General features: G+C 37.2%; 2 protein-coding genes across 2 annotated transcripts in view; one reads left to right on the forward strand and one right to left on the reverse strand.

Annotated features, from left to right (window-relative positions):
• Positions 1-17753, forward strand: part of LOC139721359 (far upstream element-binding protein 1-like) — a 44461-nt gene extending 26708 nt beyond the window's left edge. Inside the window, exons 18-20 of the mRNA XM_071632676.1 lie at positions 4004-4066; positions 5060-5166; positions 15502-17753. Coding sequence (XP_071488777.1) covers positions 4004-4066; positions 5060-5166; positions 15502-15510 — 179 coding nt within the window. The 3' untranslated portion in view covers positions 15511-17753. The remainder of the gene's footprint in view (positions 1-4003; positions 4067-5059; positions 5167-15501) is intronic.
• A 3943-nt stretch (positions 17754-21696) lies between these two features.
• The window catches only part of LOC139721360 (complement factor H-like), a 78109-nt gene continuing 73623 nt past the window's right edge, over positions 21697-26182 (reverse strand). The window contains exons 28-30 of the mRNA XM_071632677.1: positions 25706-25909; positions 23637-23714; positions 21697-22484 (exon numbers count right to left, since the gene is read on the reverse strand). Of these exons, the coding sequence (XP_071488778.1) occupies positions 22468-22484; positions 23637-23714; positions 25706-25909 (299 nt within the window). The 3' untranslated portion in view covers positions 21697-22467. The remainder of the gene's footprint in view (positions 22485-23636; positions 23715-25705; positions 25910-26182) is intronic.

The raw sequence follows: 26182 nt of genomic DNA on the forward strand, positions 1-26182 counted from the left end.
CCCCCAGGGGGGCCCAAACCCCCCAAAATTAAGGAATCTGTAAAAATCTTCTTCTCTAGAACCAGAAGTGATAGAGCTAAGTTAATACTATGAGTTAGTACATTGATGACTGTAGTTTCAAGTTTGTTCATGGCAGAATCAGGGGTGCCCCCCTTGGGACCCAGGGGAGGGGGGTGGGGAGGGCTCTAATGGGGCCTAAATTGTACATTTTCATCTTCTTCTTGAGAACTCCATGACCCATTTTCACCAAACTTGGCAGGTAGCATCCCTAGGGGGTTAGGAACTCCATTTGTTAAAATGGGCACCATGACTCACCCAGGGGGCCCCTAGGGGGCCCAAACCCCCCAAAATTAAGGAATCCGCAAAAATCTTCTTCTCTAGAACCAGAAGTGATAGAGCTAGGTTAATACTATGAGTTAGCACATTGATGACTGTAGTTTCAAGTTTGTTCATGGCAGAATCAGGGGTGCCCCCCTTGGGACCCAGGGGGGGGGGGGAGGTGAGGAGGGGTCCTAATGGGGCCTAAATTGTACATTTTTATCTTCTTCTTGAGAACCCCATGACCCATTTTCACCAAACTTGGCAGGTAGCATCCCTAGGGGGTTAGGATCTCAATTTGTTAAAATGGGCACCATGCCCCGCCCAGGGGGCCCCCAGGGGGCCCAAACCCCCCAAATGAAGGAATCTTTAAAAATCTTCTCTAGAATCAGAAGTTATAGAGCTGAGATAATACTATGAGTGAGTACATTAATGACTGTAGTTTCAAGTTTGTTCATAGGAGATCCTGGGGTGCCCCTCTTGGGGGTAGGGGGGGGGGGGTTGGTTGGAAGGGTCCAAATGGGGGCCTGAATTGTACATTTTCATCTTCTTCCTGAAAACCTCATGACCCATTTTCACCAAACTTGGCAGGTAGCATCCCTAGGGGGTTAGGATCTCAATTTGTTAAAATGGGCACCATGCCCCGCCCAGGGGGCCCCCAGGGGGCCCAAACCCCCAAATGAAGGAATCTTTAAAAATCTTCTCTAGAATCAGAAGTTATAGAGCTGAGATAATACTATGAGTGAGTACATTAATGACTGTAGTTTCAAGTTTGTTCATAGGAGATCCAGGGGTGCCCCTCTTGGGGGTAGGGGGGGGGGGGTGGTTGGAAGGGTCCAAATGGGGGCCTGAATTGTACATTTTCATCTTCTTCCTGAAAACCTCATGATGGATTTTTGTCAAACTTGGCAGGTAGCATCCCTAGGTGGTCAGGATCTCAATTTATCAAACTGGGCACCATGCCCCACCCAGAGGGCCCCAGGGGGCCCCAATTCCCCCAAATTAAGGAATCTTGAAAACATTGGGCCCTTATTGTACATTTTCATCTTCCACTTGAGAATGCCTCGTCAAATTTTGGTAGAGCTGTGAATAATTTAGATTAGTGACTGCGTGAAAGGTGAACTTGCGATACTCAGGTGAGCGCTAGACCCGCGGGTCTCTTGTTGGGGGTAGGATTTGAGGACAATGTGGTAAGAGTCCACATTAGAAATATATCTAGTAAAATTGGTCTTATCGGAGGTTATGATTCATTATAGTATCCCCTAACCCTGTTGGAACAATTGTCGAGATTTAAAAGAAAGTTGCTTTACATGAATATAATCTGCAACCAGGCCAAATAATGGCATCAAACTAGCAAAATTGTTTTAACAGAGTTGTCTCAGTAGCAAGTTTTGTGTCTGTAGACTCGAACTCTGATCCAAACCCCCCCCCCCCCCCCCCCCCCACGCCAATCTTCTGATCTAGACACTGAGCTGATGATGACCTTCAGTTTAATTTGTGCATCTCTCATTAGCCCTGGGATCATCCTCTCGTGATCCTCCCGGTCCGCGAGAGCAATGCTAGATCATGGGCAGGATTCGCTAGCACTACCCTTGTGATCCTGTGGGTAGGGTTTGATAGTAGACCTGCCAACATAGCGGCCCAGTGGCTTTGCAAAACATGCAAGTCGAGCAAGGCCACATTGTGCGAGGATTAGATATGTACAAACCTTTCTCCCTCTTGAGGGTGCCAGAAGAATCTCCACCCCCCCCCCAACTCTTGTCGTTCAGTTAAAGGTCTATATCAACATAATATGATGTCTGTTTTACATCATGTTATAGTTTCTTTCATGTAGTCAGTAGCAATCTGATCGTGATTGCAAAGCTCTCAGCTCTCATGACAGGTTTTATGTTTGTAAGCATTTTCTGAATATATCATCCATTTTTTTAAATTCCTTTTTTAATGTAAGAATTCTGAAGTCAGGTAAGATACGATCAATTTTTTACATTTTACATAAGCATTTGCTGCCAGAGTGATGTGCTGGGCAGGGGGTGTAGGGTATAACATTTTTAGCTCACCTGAGCCAAAGGCTCAAGTGAGCTATTGCGATCGCCCTTCGTCCGGCGTCCGTCGTGCGTCGTCCGTCGTCCGTCGTCCGTCGTCCGTCGTCCGTCGTCCGTCGTCCGTCGTCCGTCGTGCGTCGTGCGTAAACTTTTTACATTTTCATCTTCTTCTTGAAAACCCCAAGACCGATTTTCATCAAACTTGGCAGGTAGCATCCCTAGGGGGTTAGGAACTCAATTTGTTAAAATGGGCACCATGCCCCACCCAGGGGGCCCCCAGGGGGGCCCAAACCCCCCAAAATTAAGGAATCTGTAAAAATCTTCTTCTCTAAAACCAGAAGTGATAGAGCTAAGTTAATACTATGAGTTAGTACATTGATGACTGTAGTTTCAAGTTTGTTCATGGCAGAATCAGGGGTGCCCCCCTTGGGACCCAGGGAAGGGGGGTGGGGAAGGGTTCTAATGGGGCCTAAATTGTACATTTTCATCTTCTTCTTGAAAACCCCATGACCCATTTTCACCAAACTTGGCAGGTAGCATCCCTAGGGGGTTAGGAACTCAATTTGTTAAAATGGGCACCATGCCCCACGTAGGCGGCCCCCAGGGGGCCCAAACCCCCCCAAATTAAGGAATCCGCAAAAATCTTCTTCTCTAGAACCAGAAGTGATTGAGCTAAGTTAATACTATGAGTTAGTACATTGATGACTGTAGTTTCAAGTTTGTTCATGGCAGAATCAGGGGTGCCCCCTTGGGACCCAGGGGAGGGGGTGAGGAGGGGTCCTAATGGGGCCTAAATTGTACATTTTTATCTTCTTCTTGAAAACCCCATGACCCATTTTCACCAAACTTGGCAGGTAGCATGCCCAACCCAGGGGGCCCCCAGGGGTCCCAAACCCCCCAAATGAAGGAATCTTTATAAATCTTCTCTAGAATCAGAAGTTATAGAGCTGAGATAATATTATGAGTGAGTACATTAATGACTGTAGTTTCAAGTTTGTTCATAGGAGATCCAGGGGTGCCCCTCTTGGGTAGGGGGGGGGGGGGGTGGTTGGAAGGGTCCAAATGGGGGCCTGAATTGTACATTTTCATCTTCTTCCTGAAAACCTCATGATGGATTTTTGTCAAACTTGGCAGGTAGCATCCCTAGGGGGTCAGGATCTCAATTTATCAAAATGGGCACCATGCCCCACCCAGAGGGTCCCAGGGGGCCCCAATCCCCCCCAAATTAAGGAATCTTAAAAAAATTGGGCCCTTATTGTACATTTTCATCTTCTACTTGAGAATGCCTGGTCAAATTTTGGTAGAGCTGTGAATAATTTATATTAGTGACTGCGTGAAAGGTGAACTTGCGATACTCAGGTGAGCGCTAGACCCGCGGGTCTCTTGTTATTTAGATGACATATCTTCAGGTGAGATGTTGGTAGCATGAGCAACTGGCTGTTCATCTAATCAAACTAGAATAATCAATCCAGTCTTCCAGATTCAATGGAGGTAATGGTAAGCACTAAATTTGTGTGTTGGTATTTTCAGTGATTGGAGTTAGGTACTTAATAGAGAATAACAGGGAGGTTGAAAATATTTGGTCCTCCATTAATTCTCGAGTATTCCTCTAAAAAATACTTTTCTTTTGTTTTTTGGAACAGCAAATAACCAGGCAGCAAATCAAGACTTAATGCGGCAATGGGCCGAGTACTACAGAGCTCAAGGTACTTGGATTTTCATGTTAACTTTACATGTATTATACTTCTGTACTGTAGCTTTATATTGTCTCTTTGAGGCATTTTCATTTGTACATGATGCTAATCTTTTGGCATGCACACTTTTATGTTACTCCATTGCAGTCATATACCTGCACATTTTATTTGTTTTTTTTCCCCTAGAAATGAATGAATCCACCAATGTAAAGATAGCTTTAGGCCATGTTATATGCCATGGAATATCTGAATCCTTGGAACTGGGGAACCTGCTGTATGAGAGAGTATGTTTTGCTCTACAGTATAAAATGCAAAGAAATAGTTAAATAGTTATTAAAAGATGCAGCAGTATACAGGCGACTTTTGTTTAACAAAGTCCTTGGGACTGTCATTTTTTTTTCCGTTACATTGAAATTTCATTAAACCCGATACAATTTTGCACCATAGATTTTAATGATAATTTTGGGACCACGTTTGAGCGCTCAAAAGCGAATGAAATTGAACCGAACCGTGTCGTACTGTGCCAGATTTGAAGCGATTGAGCGCTCTATTGAGAAAGCATACCTCGTGAGTTATTTTAGAGGGGGTCACGCATTTTGTAGCAACAGGTTCATTTGCCTGTCCCGCTTAAACTACTTACAGATGTCCTGAACAAAAAGAGTGAACTCTTTGAATTATGACGTATGCGCATTCTTCACATGCCAACTTCTGGTATGGTTCTGGAGCACATTGAGAAGTGGTCGACTTTTGGCTTGGTACAGTATGGTACCGTACACTTGAAGAGCATTCGAGCGCTCCTCTGGCATGGGTACGGTACGGTTTGGTACGCTTCAAGAGGCACTCAAACGTACCCTTTGCCGTATCGAAATTTTGTATAACCTTGTTTGTTGGAACGGGAGTGCCCTGTATGTCCTGTCATTGGGGTAACATGCTTTGTGTAGACGGTGCGAAATCATCGTCGTCTCTGTCTGCTTTTCGTTTTTGCCCCTACTGGTGCTGCAACAGCCGGGCAGCAGCAAGGGACGCAGGACTACACGCAGCAGTGGATGGACTACTTCCAGCACCAAGCTATGTACATGAACCAGCAGAATCAGGGCCAGACACCCGCGCAGGTAAGTCAAGTAGCCAACGCTTGCCCCTGATCTGTTGCCCCACCACATAAGGAAGAAAACTCTCTTGATAGACACCCATCATGTTTTCCAGTTCTTTGGTCTACAAAAGGGTAGCTCCTGCCATTGCAAGTATTTCTTTGGTAAGCAGGGCTGGAGATATATTTCAGTGCTAGCATAAGATTTGTGAAGCGAAGCAGTAAACTTTGTTTCATTTGTGAAAGAATAGTATGTATTATGGTTTAGACTATCGTATACATGCTGTCATTTCTGTAGATGCATATATGAAATACAGTAAATGAACTCTGAAAAATGTCTAGGATTTTGTTAGATTTTCTGTTGTCTTTAGAATAAAATTGCATTTGGAATTACACATAAATGTTATGATATAATGCTAATGGACAGGATGTATGCACTAGGTTGTGTGTGTATGAAAGAGTAGATGGAATATTGATTTTGTGTTGAACATGTAGTTGTATGAGGCGATGTGTGTTTGTTTTGCTTAATTGCAATGTGTGATTTTTTGCTAATTTTTTGAACATCCCGACGTAGATGTTTGATTGACTCGAGCAAGGAAGAAGGGTTTGTTTAAGACCTCATGTAATAAAGCATTCCATAATTTTTGATGTTATTAGCAGGTCAGAATGATGATTTAGAGTTTATTGCCTATCCTTTGATTTATGAACTGAAATGTTAAAAGCATTCCACATGAAAAATTGATGAAGAGGGCACTTTCTTAGATCTTGAGTTACTGTATACTGCGTGGGATGGGATGATGGGAATAGTAATACTGTAGGTTGCACTGGCTGTCAATGTCAACACACAAAGTTTGGGCAGTGCTTGAGGGGGGTTCTCGTACCTTCAGCTTCCATCTTGTGTGTTGAATGGCATTTCTGCTCCTTCAAAATGATTACTTACTAGATTTCTGCTCCTTCAAAATGATTACTTAGTAGAGCAGTTTGTTGGATCAAGAGCTCTAATGCTGTGCTGGCGATAAAGTGGAATGAGGCCGTACCATTTATACGTGACAAAATTAGGTTGAATTGGTTGTGGATCACTTGATGCATCAACAGAACAGTTGACTCCTGTTATAGCGAAGTCCTCAAGACCAGCAGTAATCTTTCATTTTGCTAAAATTTCGCTAAAGCCGAACAAATAAAGCATACAAAGATATGTAATTGATAATTCTGGGACCTGAATGTAGCCTTCGTTGTTCAGAAATGTTGATGTACATGTAACCGCGTAGGTTATATAAGGGGAATTGACTGGAATACTTTACTATTTGATAGGGCACTTCTGGACCGGCCATTGTAATTTGCTTTTTGCATGATCATCAATGTTTCAATTCAGTGCAGAATGCATTAAGAAACGTTTTCTATTCATATTTTTGGAAAAAAAAGGACAGAACCTTTCGCTGCCTGACTGCAGCACTCAAATGACACTTTTTAAAGCACACATTTCGCAGCTATAACTGTATGTGCGTCTGCAAAGATGAGCTTTTTATCCATCAAACTCGCTTTGAAAGGACCTGCAGAACACACAATTAGCTGACATTCAAATTCCAATTTTATTCATGAGGGATTGTTATCGACTTTCTTTTTTTCTTCAGTGAGATAATCATCTACAATAGAAAATACCCATTTGATGTTTTGTAATGAACAATCTCGAAGCAGCCATATTTACTGCTTTGTTCAATTATGCTACAGTCCATGTATCTTCTGTTGAAAACAAGGACATTCATCAATATTTTAAGCACCCCTGCCTCCTTCATTTTCAATTGATTCCAACTAGCAATGAAGTGAAGGAAAATGGGCGTTGCTCAATAAATGTATCTTTGTTCTGTTTGAGGAACCAGGAAAATGAATTTAAATCTGTATTTTCCTATTTATTTTTTTCTATCAGCTTCAATCTTCATTAACAAACACTAAACACATCTCACTCAGACTCTTATCTGACTTTATTGATTTATTATTCTAGACTTAAAACAAGAAATCAAGGTCACTTTCCACTTTATGTGCTGACTGAATAACCATTCACATGTACTGCATCCTGCGTTTTTGTAATGCTCATTCAATGACAAACTTTGAAGATTCGTCACATAACTGAATTTCCACAAGTATCAAAAAGGTTAAATGCATTATTGTTTTCACTGCATTTCTTTGAAATGAGCTTAACGCACCTGATTCTTTGAAATTGTTGAGTATATGTTTTATCTGTGTGAGGACATTATTTTGTTTAATTTGTCAATTTCATTGCATGAATATTCAGTCATTTTTTTATGTGCTTAGTGACATTTCTGAATTGAAAAAAAAAGGATTGCATTTATTGATATCTGAACCCTTTCTTTGTTTTCCTTGATGAAATCATATGATGATAAAACTTTGCATATGCCCCCTGAAAGGTTACAAAGGTTCCTAATTTGCTGTTTCTGCTGCATTGATTATTTACCATGATGATGAATTATCGTTCTTGTCTACGGCGTGGATACTCACTTTATGGAGATCTTTCTGTATCTTGGCATTTGGGACTTTGAATCTTCATTTTGCTATACATGTGAAGATTCTTCTTTTCAGGTTGTAGAGCAGCATCTTTCCATGTTCAAACTGAAAGGTAAGGACATGACTGCCTGGGATAGATTATCATCTTCATACTCTGTGACTTCCTAATGCTGAAGCAAGTTTTTAAAATTAAGTCAATGGTTATGCTGCCACCATGCTTTATGTCTATTCAGTGTAACCTGTTCATGATTTGCCCTTAGTCACCTTCAAAAACTACCTGTGTCATCTGTAAATGAGAAGTTTGTATATTTCCTTAAATCATTTTTGATGATGCATTTATGATTGCATATTGACACATGCTTTTACTGCCTTAATGATTCTTGAATTAAATGTTTTCGATGTACTGGTTCATCTAAATCAACATGTCATACAATCAAGTCTGATTATATTTGATACATATGTACATGACTTTTATTTATTGGAACCTTCTATTTCTGCATTCCATGCATTATTGAATGAGATGTTAATCCACAAAATGAAATTCTCATATTTGTTAAATATCAAACATATGAGTTACATGCACAATTTAGCCTTTAATGCTGTAATGACATCTCTTACAGGTATATAGGGAGTTCAGATTTCCTACTCTCCTTGATAGTGTTAATGACTTGTGGTTATTTTTGGTGACAGTGCTGGGTAGGATGTTCAACCAAGTGACTGAAAATTGTTCGCTGTATACATGAAATAATTCATAGAGTTCTGCCGAGAGATACTGCCGTTTGCTGTATTTTGTTCTTATTCCGTATGATATTGCCATAGGGTGCTTGTAATCGTAACAACTTTCTATTCAGTACTGTCGTGACACAGCACACAACTATTAAATTGCATCATTGACAGCACATCTGAATATTTTTTGACTTCTTTGCTTGTCAATGCTAGCGCATTGGCTAATTATTAGACTAGTGACATTGAATTTATATCATACAGAGTATCTAACACTATTTCATATGCAAGTCTTATGACATCATCTACATGTAGGGTAATACCGTGAATGTATATAAACTTATGTATTATGCCTCTTTTGCACTATTTGCTGGATTCATGTTTTGTACCGCAGGTTATTTTTCTATTCCCTGGTTTGCCTCGGCAAAATTTTTGCCTTTGAAACAACAAGTGGTATGACATCTTGCAGCTGTTTTTGATGGAAAATAAGGAAAATGAGATATCGCATATCACCAGCATTGAGTTATTATTTGGGGGATAATATTTGTATATTTTCAGATTTTATTACTGTTGTCTCATGCCGTATGTCTGAATCATAAATTAATCTCATCTTTTCCTTCACATGCTCGTGTAACATGATGCTAGTATAGTTTCTCACTGAAAAGGTGTACACTTGGTTTTCCGTCATGCTAGTGGATTCTTCATATCAATATAAGATTAAAGCTGTAATTTTTTTTTTATTCATACTAATTGGATACCATTCTTCTATGCCCAGATTTGAATGGCAGCATACTACAGTTGTATCACACAAGTGCAATGCCAGAATAACCACACTTGTCCCCTGTTCTTTCTCTCCCATCTTACACCATTTCCTAACATCGACAAGAATACCAAAATGTGAAAGATATTGATTTTATGATGACTGTTGCATGAATTTCGATAAGTTTGCCACACATGTTGATCAGCATGAATGAAAATGACAGTGGGATTATGTGGATGAAACTTCAAAATGCAAATTGTTCAGCAGCTCTGTCTCTTGTACACAAACGATGAAAACTGACGTAAAACTATGCGAGTGATATTATAGCAATAGCTTGTCAAGACTTTTAAAAGAACACTATGTTTATGTAATTACATGTTCTTAACATTCATGTTTGAATTCTCTCTTATGGTCTCTGTGCTGTTGCCTTTCTCTTCCCTCCCTTTTCTTTCCGTGCTTGCAAAATGGCCCCATGCCAGGTTAACACCACTTTGAGGTACTAGTAGTATTACTATTAGTATCACCAGCAACTAGGCATCACATGTTGGTAATTGGGGAAAAGATTCAAGTTTTCTCACTTTTTGCAGTAAATTTGTTGACATTTGAAATGTGTTTTTGATATACAGTGTGCAACACATTTTATTAGACGGTCCTTCAACTTCCCTGAAATGTATATCCTGATGGGGGTACCGCAGAATATTGGTACTATGACGTGCCTTGTTATCATGAAGATAATGTATCTTGTCATTGGGCTGTTTTTGCTCCATTGTAGCAATGTGCAGATTGCATTTGTACCTTATTTCTCTCTCTGTCTATTGTCAGTTTGTGTAATCATACTGATAAAGATTTCACAAATGATTTGCCAATGCATATTCATATCCAGACAGCGGATTGTTTGCTGCTGTTGAATACATTCTTAAGTTTTGTGTTTCACTAGCTCTTCATGGAGTTTCTCTGACTCACCGTCATTACACTGCAGTCGTGAAATGATGATGCATTGCAAAATTAGAGCGATCTTTGTTCTCAATTTTTTGTGCATTCCATTTTGAAATTTGTGTAGCACTCTGGTGTACCACATAGCACAATGAGACTTCAGGATTGAGATGTTCCCGTATAAAAGTTAATTTCCTTCCATTGCTAGTCAGGAAGTACAAAATAGTGATATTTCAAACAGACTAAATATCCCCCTCAAAAATCTTGATTTCATGTGTGACGGTGCTGTTTTTGTTTTTAGGGGGACATTTCATAGAATCTAATTCCAGTACATATCTGCGAGAGCTTACATTTCAGTACTCAACATCGTCATTTCTGTAATATTCCAGAGGAATGGTTGATTCTGTCACACACCCCCTAGTTTTGATAAACTGCCTTTTTTTTAATTTAATGTTATTTGTTTTTTGAAGTATTTGTTACATTTGGGAATTGAATTGGCATGAAGGGTTGATACTGCAGTACATGTGAATTCATTAGCAATACCTGAATTTGGTTAGACCAGCCATATGTAGTTCTTACCACAAAATCTTGTTGAAGACCTTGTGTTGTTCTAAATCTGTCAACACAGATGTTCTGTTTGACAGTTTTTTTTTAATGATTACATATTACCATTCCCATATGTGATCATTACATCATTGCTTTCTGAATCTCTTTGAGATGCTGTCTGTGAGAAAAAAGGTCAAAATGAAACCCTCACTGAAGCTTTTCCATATCAAAGCAAAATGTTGTATATTTTCATTACCAAAGATAGCTGTAATTGATTGAAAGTGGAAATTTCATCTAGACCTGTTGTGGGTTTCAGCTCCTTTTTTTTTTAATGCAAACTTTGTAGTTTGCTTGAGTTATTTGATTTTTTTTGTTGGAAAAGTCATGTCAATTTTTCACATGTATTTTGGGCTTCTATTATCTCATCTCTTCATTTTTAGTTCATGCTTGTAGAGAGAGTTACTGTTGATATTATTTTGTGAGGAAAATCTTGGTCTTATTTGTGACCTATCTTTTCAAAGAAAATCCACTATGCATACATCCATCCCCCCCCCCCCCCCAATTCCCCTGCTTCAATTTACAGACATATTGTACACTCTGTAGTTAAAGCCTTGTTTAGCTTGTCTGAATATCTTCCTTCATTGAAGCATAGTTTTGCTTTTCTGCCTACAAGATATGTACATTTTGTTTTTAGCCATCTTCAAAATTTGCCATTTTCTGTATGAGGCGGGTCAATAAACGATGATTGCAACCTATGCTGCGTTCGAGCGCTCAAAATTGAACCAAAGCGAATCAGTTTAGTGCATACCATTCCATGCCAGATTTGGAGTGTTTGAGTGCTCTGTGGAGAAAGCGTACCATGCATGTTATGTTGGGACTTGAGTTACAGGAGGCCATACGTTTTGTAGCAACAGGGTCATGCACTTGGCATGCTAATGTTACCTGACTTACAGGTGTCCCTAACTGAGAGAATTGACTCTTTGCATTATGACGCATGTGTGTGTTACGCGCATTCTTCTCCCGCCAACTTTTGATACGGTATGGTATGCTTTTGGTGCACATCCGGAAGTGGTCCACATTTAGCTCAATATGCCTTGTAGTATGGTACGGTACACTTCAGGAGCGTTCGAGCACTGCTCTGGCAATGGTATGGTATGGTATGTACCTTTTTGGAGAGCACTCGACCGCACCCTTAGAAAATAGAAACTGGGTTAGTCTGTAAGGGTTTTTGACATGTTGTTGGGAAGTGCTGAATTATTTTTGCAATATCCTGAATTATTTTTGCAATATCCTGAATAGCAGTATATCAAGAATTTATAACATGCCAAAAATACAGAACTTGCAAACGAGTCCAATGTATCGTGCAAACTTGTTAGAGATCTGATATAAAGACTTTGATCTTTGGTGCTAATTCATTGTTGTCAAATAATAAAAAGTAAGGCTCAGAAAACAACTTAAGCATGAAACATTTGCATTCAGTGCACTGTAGATATGAGGATAGATATGAAACCAAATGCTTATAATAGTAATATTGCTAAAAGTGACATCTCTTAAACTGTACATGTAGGATTGAATAGGAAACATTTTCTTCTACTTTCTGTCTTTTTTGCCCTATTGTGACATGAACATCTTTTCTTTATTCCACTTTGAGATTTAGACTCTTAAAACACTTTGTAGCTTGTATTTCTGTGGAACATCAGCTTCACACAATGAAATAGGAAAGAAAAACTGGATTTGAAAGTCAAAATATATGACAAATTATGATTTTTCTGTGTGTTTCTTTTGGTCTTACATGTTTTCTTGAAATGAACAGCTTAAAATGGTGCATTTCTGTATCTTATTCTTCTGTGAGAGTGGAAAAAGAAGATTTTATTCGACATGACTTTTTGGCATCATATAGTTTGGGTTAAAATGGGTCTTCAAATTTTAAAGGGACTGTACAGTACTGGTTGAGGTGGGGATTCATGTTTTGAACATTCCTAAGTGAGATAATGAGAAACCACTTATGAAATATGAAAGAGCATGTAATTTCAAGAAGAATTCAATGTTTATTTGATGAAAATTGGTTTTCAAATGGTTGAGATACCCAAAAAAGTGATAATAATAAAAGGCAACAGGCCACGCCTTTTATTAGGATCTCTTTGTTTCACCTTGTTTTTGGATATCTCAGCCATTTCCAAACCGATTTTCATCAAATAAACTTTTGATACCCCTTAGAATTGCATGCTCTTTGACATCTTGTAGAGTGGTTTCTGAATATCTCGCAAAACGTTGAAAGCTACATCCTCACCTCAACCAGAACTTTACACACCCCTTAAACTTTTTGTAAGATTATGAGAAACCACTTGTAAAAAAGAGCATACAATTCTGAGAGGAATTCAAAGTTTATGAGATTTGATGAAATTGGTTTTAAAATGGCTGAGTTGTCCAAAAATAAAGTGGTCCTAGTAAAAGTTGGGCCCCAACCTTTATTACTTTTCAGATATCTCACCCATTTCAAAACCGACTTTCATTAATTGAACTTTGAATTCCTTTTAGAATTGTGTGCTCTTTTATATTTCAAAAGTGATTTCTCATTATCTCACAACAAAGTTAATTCTGAGGCCCCATCTCAAACAAAACTATACCATCCCTTTTCAGCTTTCTCTAAATGTTCGCTATGTAAGATGCAGTAAAAGGAGTAGAAAATTGTCCACCAGATGAGCTAATTATTCAAATTCGTGAAATTCTTCCATCAAGCTGTTTTTATTGCATCTGGTTAACAAATTGCCGTACATTGACGTTCATATACGTCAATTTGTTAATCAGATGAGCTAATTGCCTTCCTGTTTTGAATTATCAGACTTCTACTAGAATATATTCCAATCTGAAGTATGTTAAAATATGTCATTGCCATTTCTGAGTGTTTTTCATATCGTCATGTTCATCCAAGAATATATGTTAGGATAAATGGCGTAGTTTCCTCCCCCTGTTATCATGGGATGATTGTATTTGTATGTGATGAATAAAAATACTTATGTAGCTTGTATTAAGATGTGCCTTGAAACTGAAAGTCAGAATATTTTATGCAGCTGAAGATGATTGCACATTTTAATTCATATGAATAGTTTTTGGACAACCCATTTCCTGGCCTATATTTATATGTTGCAAGTAAAACACAACATACATGATGCTGAGGATGGGATCACAAGCAAGCTTTAATGCTTCGCTTACACAATGTTCCTGGTGGCCATGACAGTCACGTTGCTGGCCACCATGGACAAAATGGATGGGCAATTGTGTGACAGGCCATGATTGCCGTGGATATTTTGTCAGATTTTTAAACTGTCAAAAATTTGCCATGGCAGTCACAGTGCAGATGGGAAACCTAGTAGGCCGTAGTAAAATGGGGTGAATGCAACAAAGCTTTATATCATGTGATAGGCCATAACATAGCCTGGAGGCCGTCCATAGTGGAATGCGATGGGAAATATGTTTACCATGGTAGTCTTGCCTGACCAGAAGTTGTGAGAACAGCGTCAAATAGCTACATGTTCACTGGACGGAGGATTGGTAGGAACAAGGCTAGAATACGGAAGGGGTAGAAAAATTGAGAATATCCCACCTGCCCACGTTGCACTACATTTCAGGCAAACGGGGCTGCCATCGCCACAGGGAACATGGTGTAAACGCAGCATTAAAGGGGATGGCTAGTAACTGATCAGTGGGAATGCTGGGGTATGATTGTTCCAATCCTTGTGGGATTCATTTAAGAGTACATTATATATTTATTGTTGTGTGAAAATTATTTGCTTCAGAATGGTCTCATATTCAAGTAATGTGCAGTTCAATGATCAACGATCGCCCTGTCACTGTACAGGCATGCTAACCTGGAAGCATAAAACTGCACATTACTTGAATATGAGACAATTCTGAAACAAATAATTTTCACACAACAATAGATATATAATGTACTCTTAAATGAATCCCACAAGGATTAGAACAATCATCCCCAGCATTCCCACTGATTCCCACTGATCAGTTACTAGCCATCCCCTTTAAATAGCAAAATACATGTTATGCCAACATAATATATTTTCCCCTTGCAATTGTTTTTGTTCATTCAATACCTGCTTTTCTGGTCCCAGATAATTAATGTACACATTTCAAAAAAAAAAAAAAAAAAAGTACACAAAATCCTGAACCAGATGTTGTAATAACGATACTGCTCTTCAGTGTTGTGGGTTGCTATTGTAAAGACTTTGGTTTCTTTTATATGAAATGTTCTCATGTTGAAGTTTAGTGACAGAACTGTTAAAATCACTCTCCCTTCTTGAAAGCTGGCATAAAAGCCAAACCCATATTCACTAAATGTAATAATTTGGTAAATTGTTAATACGGGCTTTGATACAATTATCTTTTCACATTTTCACATTTCATTTTTTAGTGTGAACCTTGAAAATACATGCTTGAATATGTGATTGCTCGATGAATGAATATTTATGCTTATAATTGTTTTTTTTTAATACAAACTGTGTATGGGGGTGTGTATGTGTGTTTGGTTCCTATGCGTTGAGGATGGGGGATAGAATTTGAATATCTTTTTGGTCAGTACAATGTATGTAATTGTGACTGCGTTTAAAGAGGTAGAGAAGTATAAGTGATGTGTGAGATTATATAAGGTGATTCTGTGCCCAATTGGCTTTTCCATAGTTAACAATTTTTATGTCGTTGTATTTGCAAATATTATTGTTTCATGTTATGCATCCCATTTTATGATTTGTAGATGTTGTAATAGAATAAACATTAATGAAATTTTCTTTTCCAGGTACCCAAGGCTTTTCAATGAGATGTATGGCAATGTGTCTTTGTTTGTTTCATGTTCTTGTATATCCACAGGGTCAGTGAAGCAGTTAAAAAGTATCTCTACCTACGTTTTCATCACTTCGCTATGTTGATTATATGCATTGCTGGTGTTCCTTGCTTAATTCCAAACACATTTTCCAGTGTTTGAGTGGATATAGTGTGTTTTTTTCTTTTTGTTTAAATTAATGCCAACACTGTAAATATAGTATGCAAGATTCAGGTGGTAACTGGGTTTTATAAAATCAGGATGATGAGGATTGGACCACTCTTACGTAACAGTTGCTTCTGAATGTCGTGCCAGATGGATTCAAATTTAAAACATACCTATGAAATAAATTTTGTTTGTGTATTTAAGAGAGGGATTTCAAACTCCCCACAACACCTTTATAGCACTTAAAGCTGTAGCATGATAAGAAAGTGTGTAATAGTAATAATATGCCAAAGTGCTGCTTGTGTGGTAGACCTGTAGGCCCAGGATACATTTGTATTGTGTTGTTTCTACGTTGAAGTACAAGGGCAACATGTACATGATTGATTGTTTGAAAATGAAAAATCCTTGTATTACCTTTTGCACTTTTGAATACCAAAACATATCTTCTTTTTTTTTTTCATTTTGATTTTAATTTTTTTTTTGGCATACAATATTTGCATTTATTGATTTTTGAAAGTTCTTTCCCAATTAGAAGGAGATGAACCAGGGGCTCGTTACTCTAAAACAATATGGTCGCTTCACTACACAAGACTGCAGATGTGTGTAAGTGATAATAGAATGATACAAAGTGATATTATTACATGTTCAATTTTTCTCATATTGCAAAATAAACAGGACATTTTTTATATATTTATATATGATAGGTCACTGCATACTGTCTGATTGTCAATATAACTTAAACTGATATTTCACCGTCAATAGAATTTATTCCTGTGTCTTTTCAAGTTTGTTTTTGTGCTTCAAAGTGTATGGATATGGTGCATTTGTGGCTGATAATTTTGCACATTTCCACCCATATTTGAAAACTTTCCCTAAGATGTATATTGCCTCTTTACATTATGCTTCTATACATTTATATGAAACTTTTTTTTTCTCCCAGACAATCTCTATCGGATAGTTTGTTTCCATAGCCTGGGTTCCCTTTCAACCTTTTCAATTGTGGTGTGATTGTGGAAAGTGAAATCTTGCTTATTGCCCTTTGAATATATAAATTTTTTGTTTGTGTTTTCCATTTGAAAATAAAAAATCATGTACTCTATGCTGCCCGCCTTAAAAACTGAATCCTGGTAGATGACTTGCAATTTCTCTACATTTATTATGTTGTCTTTTGAAGTTAAATATCGTACACACATGTTTTTATAAGTGGCACTGGTTTACAGTTCTACAGTGGATGGTATAATTGCATTTTCAGGACATTAGCAGGGATATGCTTTGTGCCAATGTATAAAGACTTAGTGTCTGTAAAACAAAATTTAAAGTACAATGAAGCAGGGAAGCAGTATGAAGTGTTGCATATATCATGTTAATGGACTTGGTGATGAAAATGCAAGAGGAATCAGCTTTCATCTGGATGTCATCTGGTGGCAGAGAGGCACGACAACAAACACAAGAAACTGGTAAGGTAGTAGTCCTAAGAAGCAGAGCCATCTTGCTGGCCTATTGCCTTGTACATTGTTAGTTTACTTCCCTACTGTACCGTACATGAAAACCCAACAAGTAGTGTTTGACAAGCAAAACCCAACAAAAAAACAAAAACAAAACAAAAGCTGGCATGTTTAACACAAGAGACAATGAAAGGAGAATAGGGGAAGGTTTACGTGCGGTAGATTGCCGTGATTAAAATTTATGTACATGTACCAATATGCATGAAAAATGGGTGTTCTTTCTATTGTATGCTGTACTTGACACTTGAAAATGCTTTATGTAGTATATTTCATCTCTGGATAAAGTTTGAAGACTTGATGGTAACATTGCAATACCTTTATTTAATTCATGATTTCAACACCATATAGAAAAGGGAGGTTCGTATTAACTTCAATTTGTCCTCTTACATTTGTAGTATTTTTTTTTTCAGTATTCGTCGTTATAAAATTCATTGAAATAAATAATAGTGATTGAGTTTGTTGTAACGTAATCATGCACTGTTCTTCATGTTCCTAAGTAGTACTCGAGTATTTGAATGGATTGAGAGTGTATATTTGTAGAAACGATGTCATACATTGTCCTTTTTTTATTGGCTACATTGATCTTTTAAAAACTCCTAATAAAAAAAACAAGTTCTGGTCGATTGAAATTGTTTGACTTGTCGGTGTAGTCATTCTGTAGACCAACGGCTATTGACTCTGTTACATTATTAAAGTGGAATTCCATTGCAGGTGAAAGTTAGTCTGAAAAAACAAAACAAAACTTGAAAGCATATAATTGTCTTACCACTGAAAATTTGACCAAAACCAGATGAAAAAAAGGAAGTTTTTACATTTTGAAGTTTCGCTACTTTTTCAGGAAACGGTTCTTGGACTGTCAATATGAATCTACATAGTGATAATTTGTCCCCTCACAACTTGCCATGTATAGTTTGTACAAGAACTTTGAAAATTTCCAGTTTTTCATTCAAACGCAATGGCTTCCTATGTCAAGTCCTGATAACTGATCATTATTCTGAAGTTATTCAACCAGGAATAACATGTTTTACACTTTGATAACAGAAACATGGAATTTTTGTGATTTTCTTTTTGTACACAGATGGAAAAGTGTGAGTTGATGATATTATTAGCTACCTCGTATATTCAAACTTGTATCAACTGTTCGAGAACTGTTCTCCAGAAATTCACTTTTGCTAATATGAATTTATATTCCACTTGAATACATACATTATACAGTACATGTATTCCATTTGAATATATTAACATATGAAACAATATTTTACTTAAATGTGTATAACATAACTCATATTCCACCTTAAAGTATAAATTTATGTTGAAAAGTACATTATACAGCATGTACAACTCCACACTAAAATATTTGTTTTGTAAGAGCCTATCGACCCCCTAACCAAAGCAAATGATGGTTTATCTTAATTATCCTAAATAACTAGTCAAATCCCACTCCCACAAACCTTATTGATTTACACATTGAAGTGAAATATCGTGTCATATGTATAATGTAAACACATTCATATATATACATGTATATATATATATATATATATATATATATATATATATATCTATATATACATGCATTGGGGTATTTTTTTTTGTATGTATGTATATATATGTGTATATTTCTTAATGAAAAATACAATGCCTAGTCGACAAAAGAAAAGTTCCTCTAAAAATGTGATATGAAAAAGTACAAAGTTCAAGAATATGAAAGATTCAGGAAACGGTGTCTAGGATGATAACTATGTTCTCTCTTTGGCTTGATGAAATTATTGCCTCTCAACACTTAATGTTGTACGGACAGATATAAAAATGAGGTCTATTTTGCTGATAATTAAGCAACTCCAACCCCTCCCCTTTAAAACTCGATGCCAATGAATGCCACCCTGTAGTCTCAATTTGATGGGTAAAATGCTGTGCATTTCACTAAATAGAAGATAGAACAAATATTGAAAATATGGTATGTTAATAGCAGTTGAAGACCCATTCGTCAATGACGTCACCCGAGCTAATTTGCACATGTGATTGTGACCACTCACTGACAGTAATGGAAACATTGAAATTATACATATCTGCATGTCCAATTCTGTATACAGTAAAATATATTTTCATTGATATACCAGGCAAAAGTTATGAATGAAGTAGTCTTCAACGAAGCATTGTTTTTTTGGGTTTTCTTTGCATTAAAATCTTTCCACAGCTGAAATGAATAATCCACGTATATATTACGTAAAAATCCCAAATCGTACCAATATGTATGTATATTATATATGTATATAGAGCATATATATATATATATATATATATATATACCGTATATATATATATATATATACTGTACATATATATATATATATATATATATATATATATATATATATATATATATAAACATGCATAATGGACATACATGTATAGAGGACAACTCTATGTGAAGAGGCCCAAAAATTTCATGACATTTTGTAAAGGAGAGCCCAATACACTACATAATTATTAACGGTTTAGAACGTACATTTAGCTGGTGATTTTTTATAACATTAAAATTTATTCAAGTCGAGGGATATCTTGATTACTTGCCCTCTGAGATCTTGAATAGAATGTCATGTACACGACAGTGCGAATTGCGTAAAAAACATACGAAGAGTTTGTTCGTAAAAAACCGATACGTCTGTTTTTGAAGATTTTGAAGTACGGTCTCTGTCATAAAGTACAAAATAATACCTTTTAAATGATATATTGGTCACTACATATAAAGGTACATTTTTGAAGTTATGGTCAAAAGAAGCAAAAATTTTCTTATTATTCTCTTTATTTTTCTTGATCTTAATCGCAAATATTTGCATTTGGCAAATATGGACTTATCGGTTTTTGCAAACAAACTCTTTATATGTTCTCTCAAGGTTATACTTGTATTTCATTGACACATCATTATACAGCATAGTATATTAGAAGTAGGGTCTACGTTAGGAGGAGGTTCAAGAGCTGGCGTTCTAACTGGCTATTAATATGCCATTAATCAAACAGCTATCGGTTTTCTATGGATGCTCGAAAGAATTCCACAGATGCATTTATTTTTTGTGTGCCTTTGATGATCGAGGTTTCGAGTGGCCGCCGTCGCTCTAAACAATCAAAAGATTCACTCTGAATTCTAGCATAATATCGGGTATATTTTACTTGTTTATTTAAATCACATTTTACGTAATGATGATATATTTGTATATGAAGCAAAAGTCAATTCCGTTGTATGTTGTGAAAGTGTGAAAATGTACCCTCCTAAAAAGCCGATTTTATGACTCATTTTTTTCGCCCAATTCCGACGAATGAATTTACTTTGGTATGATCTTCAAATAGTGTGTGTGTTTGTTTTTTTAATCATGTCAGCTAGGATGTCCGGACGAATGTCCACTCCAGTAATTTTGATTTTCATTTAATTAATCGTTGCGCAGTTTCTATAAGCGCATCCTCATCTCATTATGTGACCTTTACTTATTTCGTGTATCGCGCATTTTTATAAGTACGGATGGCGAAAAGCAATTACAGTACATCACTCCAGCACAAAATATATTTTCCTTAGAAAGTGACTGGTCATTATGTAATACTGTACTTGTAAGACGTTATTACATCCATTGTTTGCCTTTCTGTGATATAGATCCAGTTTGGCACGTTCTGCAAATATTTTAGTGGTGGCTGCGAACATAGGGTTCAATTGAATAAGACAGTAACGCTTGTGACTCTTATCTCTTGAACCCCCGTGGTCTACTAATTTTTCTATTTCAGTCTTGTAACTCACATTATGGCTATCATACTGTGCAGACATAACAAGTGTAAAACATTAAATAGATATTCCCACACTGAAGGCAAGTTGGAAGGGGAAAATTTGATATACTTACAAACCAAATACTAAACGATTATAATTTAAAGCTAGGAAAAATCATTTAGTGTCTGCAAAGATACATTATTGTGGTCTTAATAATTATACAAACATGATGCTATTGAATTGAAAGATTGATGCAAATACCGCCCTCTTGCGTTGAAATGGGAACGAGACGCCCTCTCAATCCTCGGGTTGGGATTTTCCCGCTCTCACAGAGGTGGGAGTGGCCAGTACTGTAAAACATGATATATTCGCGGCATGAATTTTTCGCGAATTGGAGCCGACGGCCTTTTTTGCGGCATGAAATTTTCGTGAACTGCCACTGGCATTCAATGCATATAGTGTAGACAAGAACTTTCGCGAGCATTTTAATTTCGTGAATCTTGGCGCTCGCGAAATTCGCGAAATTAAAATGCACGCGAAAATTCCTCGTTTTACAGTATTCAAAAAGGAAATCCACCCAAAAAATAAATGAACTCCAAAATATTTTTTTTTTCCGGAAAACATAATGTTGACCAGTCCTTCTGAATATTCATATGTGCGAGTTGATCATGTCATGCCCTCACAATTTTTCATGTACATTGCATGTTACACAAAATTCGGAAAAATTGTTGTTTTTAGCTAATGCACGTAAAAACGTATATTCCCATCCAAAAAATATCCGAGGTAGCATTTGTTCTTTATTATTTGTTATTATTATTTTCTCTTTTTTTTTTGGGGGGGGGGGGGTAAAGGGATGGTATAGTATTGGCAGGGATCGGGTGTGAGCTTTTATCTTTTTGTAAGATACTGAGAAACCACTTATGAAATTGTTCAGAGCATACCCTTCTAAGAGCAATTTGTAGTTTATTTGATGAAAATCGGTTTGGAAACGACTGAGATATCCAAAACAAAAGTACACGTTAAACAAAGAGATCCTAATAAAAGATGGGTCCCACCTTTCAGTAGGATCGCTTGTTATGGATTTCGCAGCCATTTCAAAACCAATTTTCGTCATTTTAAACATTGAAGTCCTTTTAGAATTACATGCTCTTTCATAATTATGATAGGAGGTTTCTCATTATCTCACAAAAAAGCTGAAAACCTGAAGCCACGTCTCGACAAAAACTACATACACCATCCCTTTAAAACATGTTTTATGTTCATACAGCCGAAATATGAGATTTTTGTTATTTCTGCATATGAAATGAATAAATTGTGAGAGCATGACATCATCAACTTCCTGATTTGAATATTCATAACGACTGGTCAAGAAGTGTTTTCCGAGAGACAAAAATTGAATTTTAGGATGTCGTAACCTCCTTATTTCTCATTCTATTCTTATCATATTTGCACTGTTCTGCAGGGATATTTTTATTTTTCTTATGAAATTGATAACACTTTGGAGCGGATGTCTTCTTTTAGGAACTCGCTGACTCATCCTGTTCCGTGGGGCTTTTTTCTCCGAGGTGGTAATTTCTCCACAAGTCTCCCTAGTCTGCTGGAGTAGCTGCAGAAAATCATCAGATATGTCTTGATTTAAGTCAAATCAGCTCATTTTTATCTAAATCAGAGCATCAAATCAAAGAGATAATGAGGTAGGGTCTAAAATGAGACTCACTTTAGCACACGATGAAATAAGAAATACGCGAGTAGATACGATGTTACAGAAAGCATAGCAGTTGATGCAAAGGAAAGGCATTACATAATTTGATTTTACAAATACAGTAAATATGCTGGATCCCATACTTTGATGTAATGCATCAAGGCTAGATAATTTCCTTTCTGATGAACAAGGCATTCCTAATCATCCTATTCCTTAGAAGTATATTATGTGAGATGATTATTAAGATACTGTACAGCCACAGAATAAAACGATGCTTTTAAATGCTACTTTAAGGAACAGCTAACGCCAAACAAAATTGTACTGAATTACTCTTTATATTATTATTTTTTGAATTCTTGTAAATTCTATGAAACTAATTATGCTATTTGATAATTTATCGAATCTTTGAATCGTCTACAATTGTCTTCCCATTAAGTCTTCATTCAGATACGGACAATTTTATTATGATAGATTCTTTGATTAAATGAACGCAGGGATCTCGGCTTGGATCATGTTAGGAGATTCGTTTGTGAGTTACTATTGATTTTTTATTCCCCGACCTAGATGAGTACGGTATGTGCACTTCCATTTTGGGTGCTCGGTTTTATTGACTGACACAGGATTTAAAGGGGATGGCTAATAACTTATCAGTGGGAATGCTTGGGGGGGGGGGGGGGGGGGGTGATTGTTCCAATCCTTGTGGGATTCATTTAACAGTAGGCCCTACGTTATATATCTATTGTTGTGTGAAAATTATTTGATTCAGAATGGTCTCATATTCAAGTAATGTGCAGTTCAATGTTTCCAGGTTAGCATGCCTGTACAGTGACGGGGCGATTGTTAACGGCACATTACTTGAATATGAGACTATTCTGAAGCAAATAATTTTCACGCAACAATACACAGTAATATACATATATGATATAATGTACTCTTAAATGAATCCCACAAGGATTGGAACAATCATCCCCCAGCATTCCCACTGATTCCCACTGATCAGTTACTAGCCATCCCCTTTAATCTTTCTAGGCCGGGAACGGCGGCAAGGGAACCTACCCGTGTTCTCTGCATCTAGGGATTGTTCCTCCGTCACTACGGAACTGAACCATGGGACAAGTTCACCTGCGTCAGGAGCTGAAAACGTTGGAATAGTAGGGCGTGTGTTAATTGAAACAAACAAACAAACAAACAAACAAACAAACAAACAAACAAATAAATAAAACAAACAAACACAGACAAAAAAAAAACACCCAATGTTTAAATCAAGCGAACTGAAACTCGATATATTATTGTTTAAAGTAATTGTCTTTTTCATCGAGGGTATTCAAAGCCTCTTCATTATTATTACCTCTCTTTCAGAGGGTGCTGCCACTATTATTACCCCAGCATGTACCCATTTCTACACCTGGGTAGAGAGGGTCATCGTGGACAAAAACATACTAACCAAGGTTGTACAGTGCACTCCCGTTAAACAAACACTGGTAAACGAAATTTCGGATACCACCATGTGAAATTCAGGTCCCAAAATTATTATGTATATGACTTTTTATATACTTTATTTGTTCGGCTACAACGCAAGCTCGATATTAACGAAAGGAAACTGCCGGTCCCGAGGACTTCGTTAAAACAACAATTGTCTGCAGATACACTCAATGGGGGGCAGATATATATGAAGTAAAAATTGGTCGAGATGCTCGCATCCGGCGGAGAGTATGAAATTTTGCGTTTAGGGGTATTTTGGGGCGCAGATTTCGAAAGTTGCCGGATCCAAGAGATCTGACCACTGGGTCGGCCGCCATTTTGTGAGCATCTTTTTCACATATCTGCCCCACTAACTTGACAGGAGTCGAATATATGCTTTTTTCTATTTTTTTTTATACGTACAGTTCAAAGAGCAAAGCAGTAGAATATGGATTGAAATCAGACATTCAGTAGAGCAATGTCACATCTTTTCGTAAATCTTATTGAGGAGATAAAAAAGAGAAGAACATTTACATCATATTGCTAGATAATGGTGTAATAAATTTGTCATGATGACGTTTTACATCGCTTTTATGGCTTCATTATTCTTTGTGATTATCCGTTTCACTCAACCAAAACTTGTTATCAGTGACAACTGCCACATTTCTATGATAATTTCGCCCTCAGCCAATCATATGCAAGGATTTCAGTAACTTATAACTATCGCAAGTTTTATGAAACAGGACTCGGATCATGTGGTGGACTTTCCCAGCAATATTTGTCAATTAGCGAACATAATGGTCTACCGGACCGAATTAACGACTTTAATCTGTGTAAGATCCCGGACAGGACGATCTATAAGCCTATACAGTGTGAAAGCATGAAGGTTATGTAATGCTTTCAACATTGGTCCTGCATGTTTTTACTAATATTGATTTTCCGATATGTCGCTTTTAGGCTTTGTCTATAAATGCAGACACCATTTCCCTTTGGAATGTTGGAGTAAAATCTTTGTTGAAGGTGTATAAGTAGTGCCAAGGCCACTCAACTTCGGTTGATTTAGATTTAGACTGATATAAAAAGAATAAAATCTTACGAGTTTAACGGTAAAAATTTGACTGAAATTGGATGAAAAAAAGGAAGTTATGACATTTTAAAGTTTTGCTAACTTCTGCAAGACAGTTCTTGTATAGTGGATAAGAATATGCAAATAAGTGAGCCAACCCATGTCATACCCTCACAATTTTCCATTGATCGTGAAAAAAAAATTGCGAAAATCAAATGTTTCTGTCCTTGAAGTCTGAAATATGTTACTCCTGGTTGAATAACTTCAGAATAGTGATCAGCTGGATACATGTATACCAGGATTTGAGCCTCGGGCATAATTGCGTTTGAATGAAAAACTGGAAATTTCAGAATTTTATGTACCAACTATATGACAAGTTGCGAGTGAATGACATGCTCACTTTTCCATTTGCATATTCATATTGACTGTCCAAGAACTGTTTCCTGAAAAAGTAGCAAAAATGTGAAATGTCATAACTTCCTTATTTTTCACCCGATTTCGATCTAGATTTTAACGTTGAACTCGTAATATTTTACTCTTTCTTATCAGATAAACTTATATTTGGACTGGATTTCCCCTTTAAGACGGTAAAACCTACTGCTCGACGCGAAGCACGTCGCCATTATTTCTTCTTTCAGGTCATCGGAGTACGGCCGAACGAAGTCGGAGGAGTGAAGCTCAGCTCGGCCATCCTCGCGTAAAGGTCGCCTGAATATCATGATGTCGTAGGCCCCGATGTAAAAGACGGCACAGATGCAGTTTTGCTCTTCATCAATAGGGTCCACCAAAATTATCTCCCGCACTGTGTTTGACAGGATTTAAGAACGAATATCGGCCTGGTTGAACAACAAACACGATACCAAAACCATGACGCACGCAAAATATGAATGTCTTGGGGTTGAGGCGAAAAGTGGACGTTCTGTGTGAGTTATGGTTGTGAGGATTATGTAGATTTCAGGATGTGTGATATGAAATGCTGTTGTATAAGAAATAGATATATAAAAATCCGTCAAAATACGCATGACACGATATGACATCATTTCGAAATTGTGTTGTTATGGTCAATTCGACGTAG

The sequence above is a fragment of the Diadema antillarum genome, unplaced genomic scaffold (assembly GCF_040938485.1).
Source record: "Diadema antillarum isolate AM-2024a unplaced genomic scaffold, OU_Dant_1.0 scf00000141, whole genome shotgun sequence".
NCBI lineage: Eukaryota > Metazoa > Echinodermata > Echinoidea > Diadematoida > Diadematidae > Diadema > Diadema antillarum.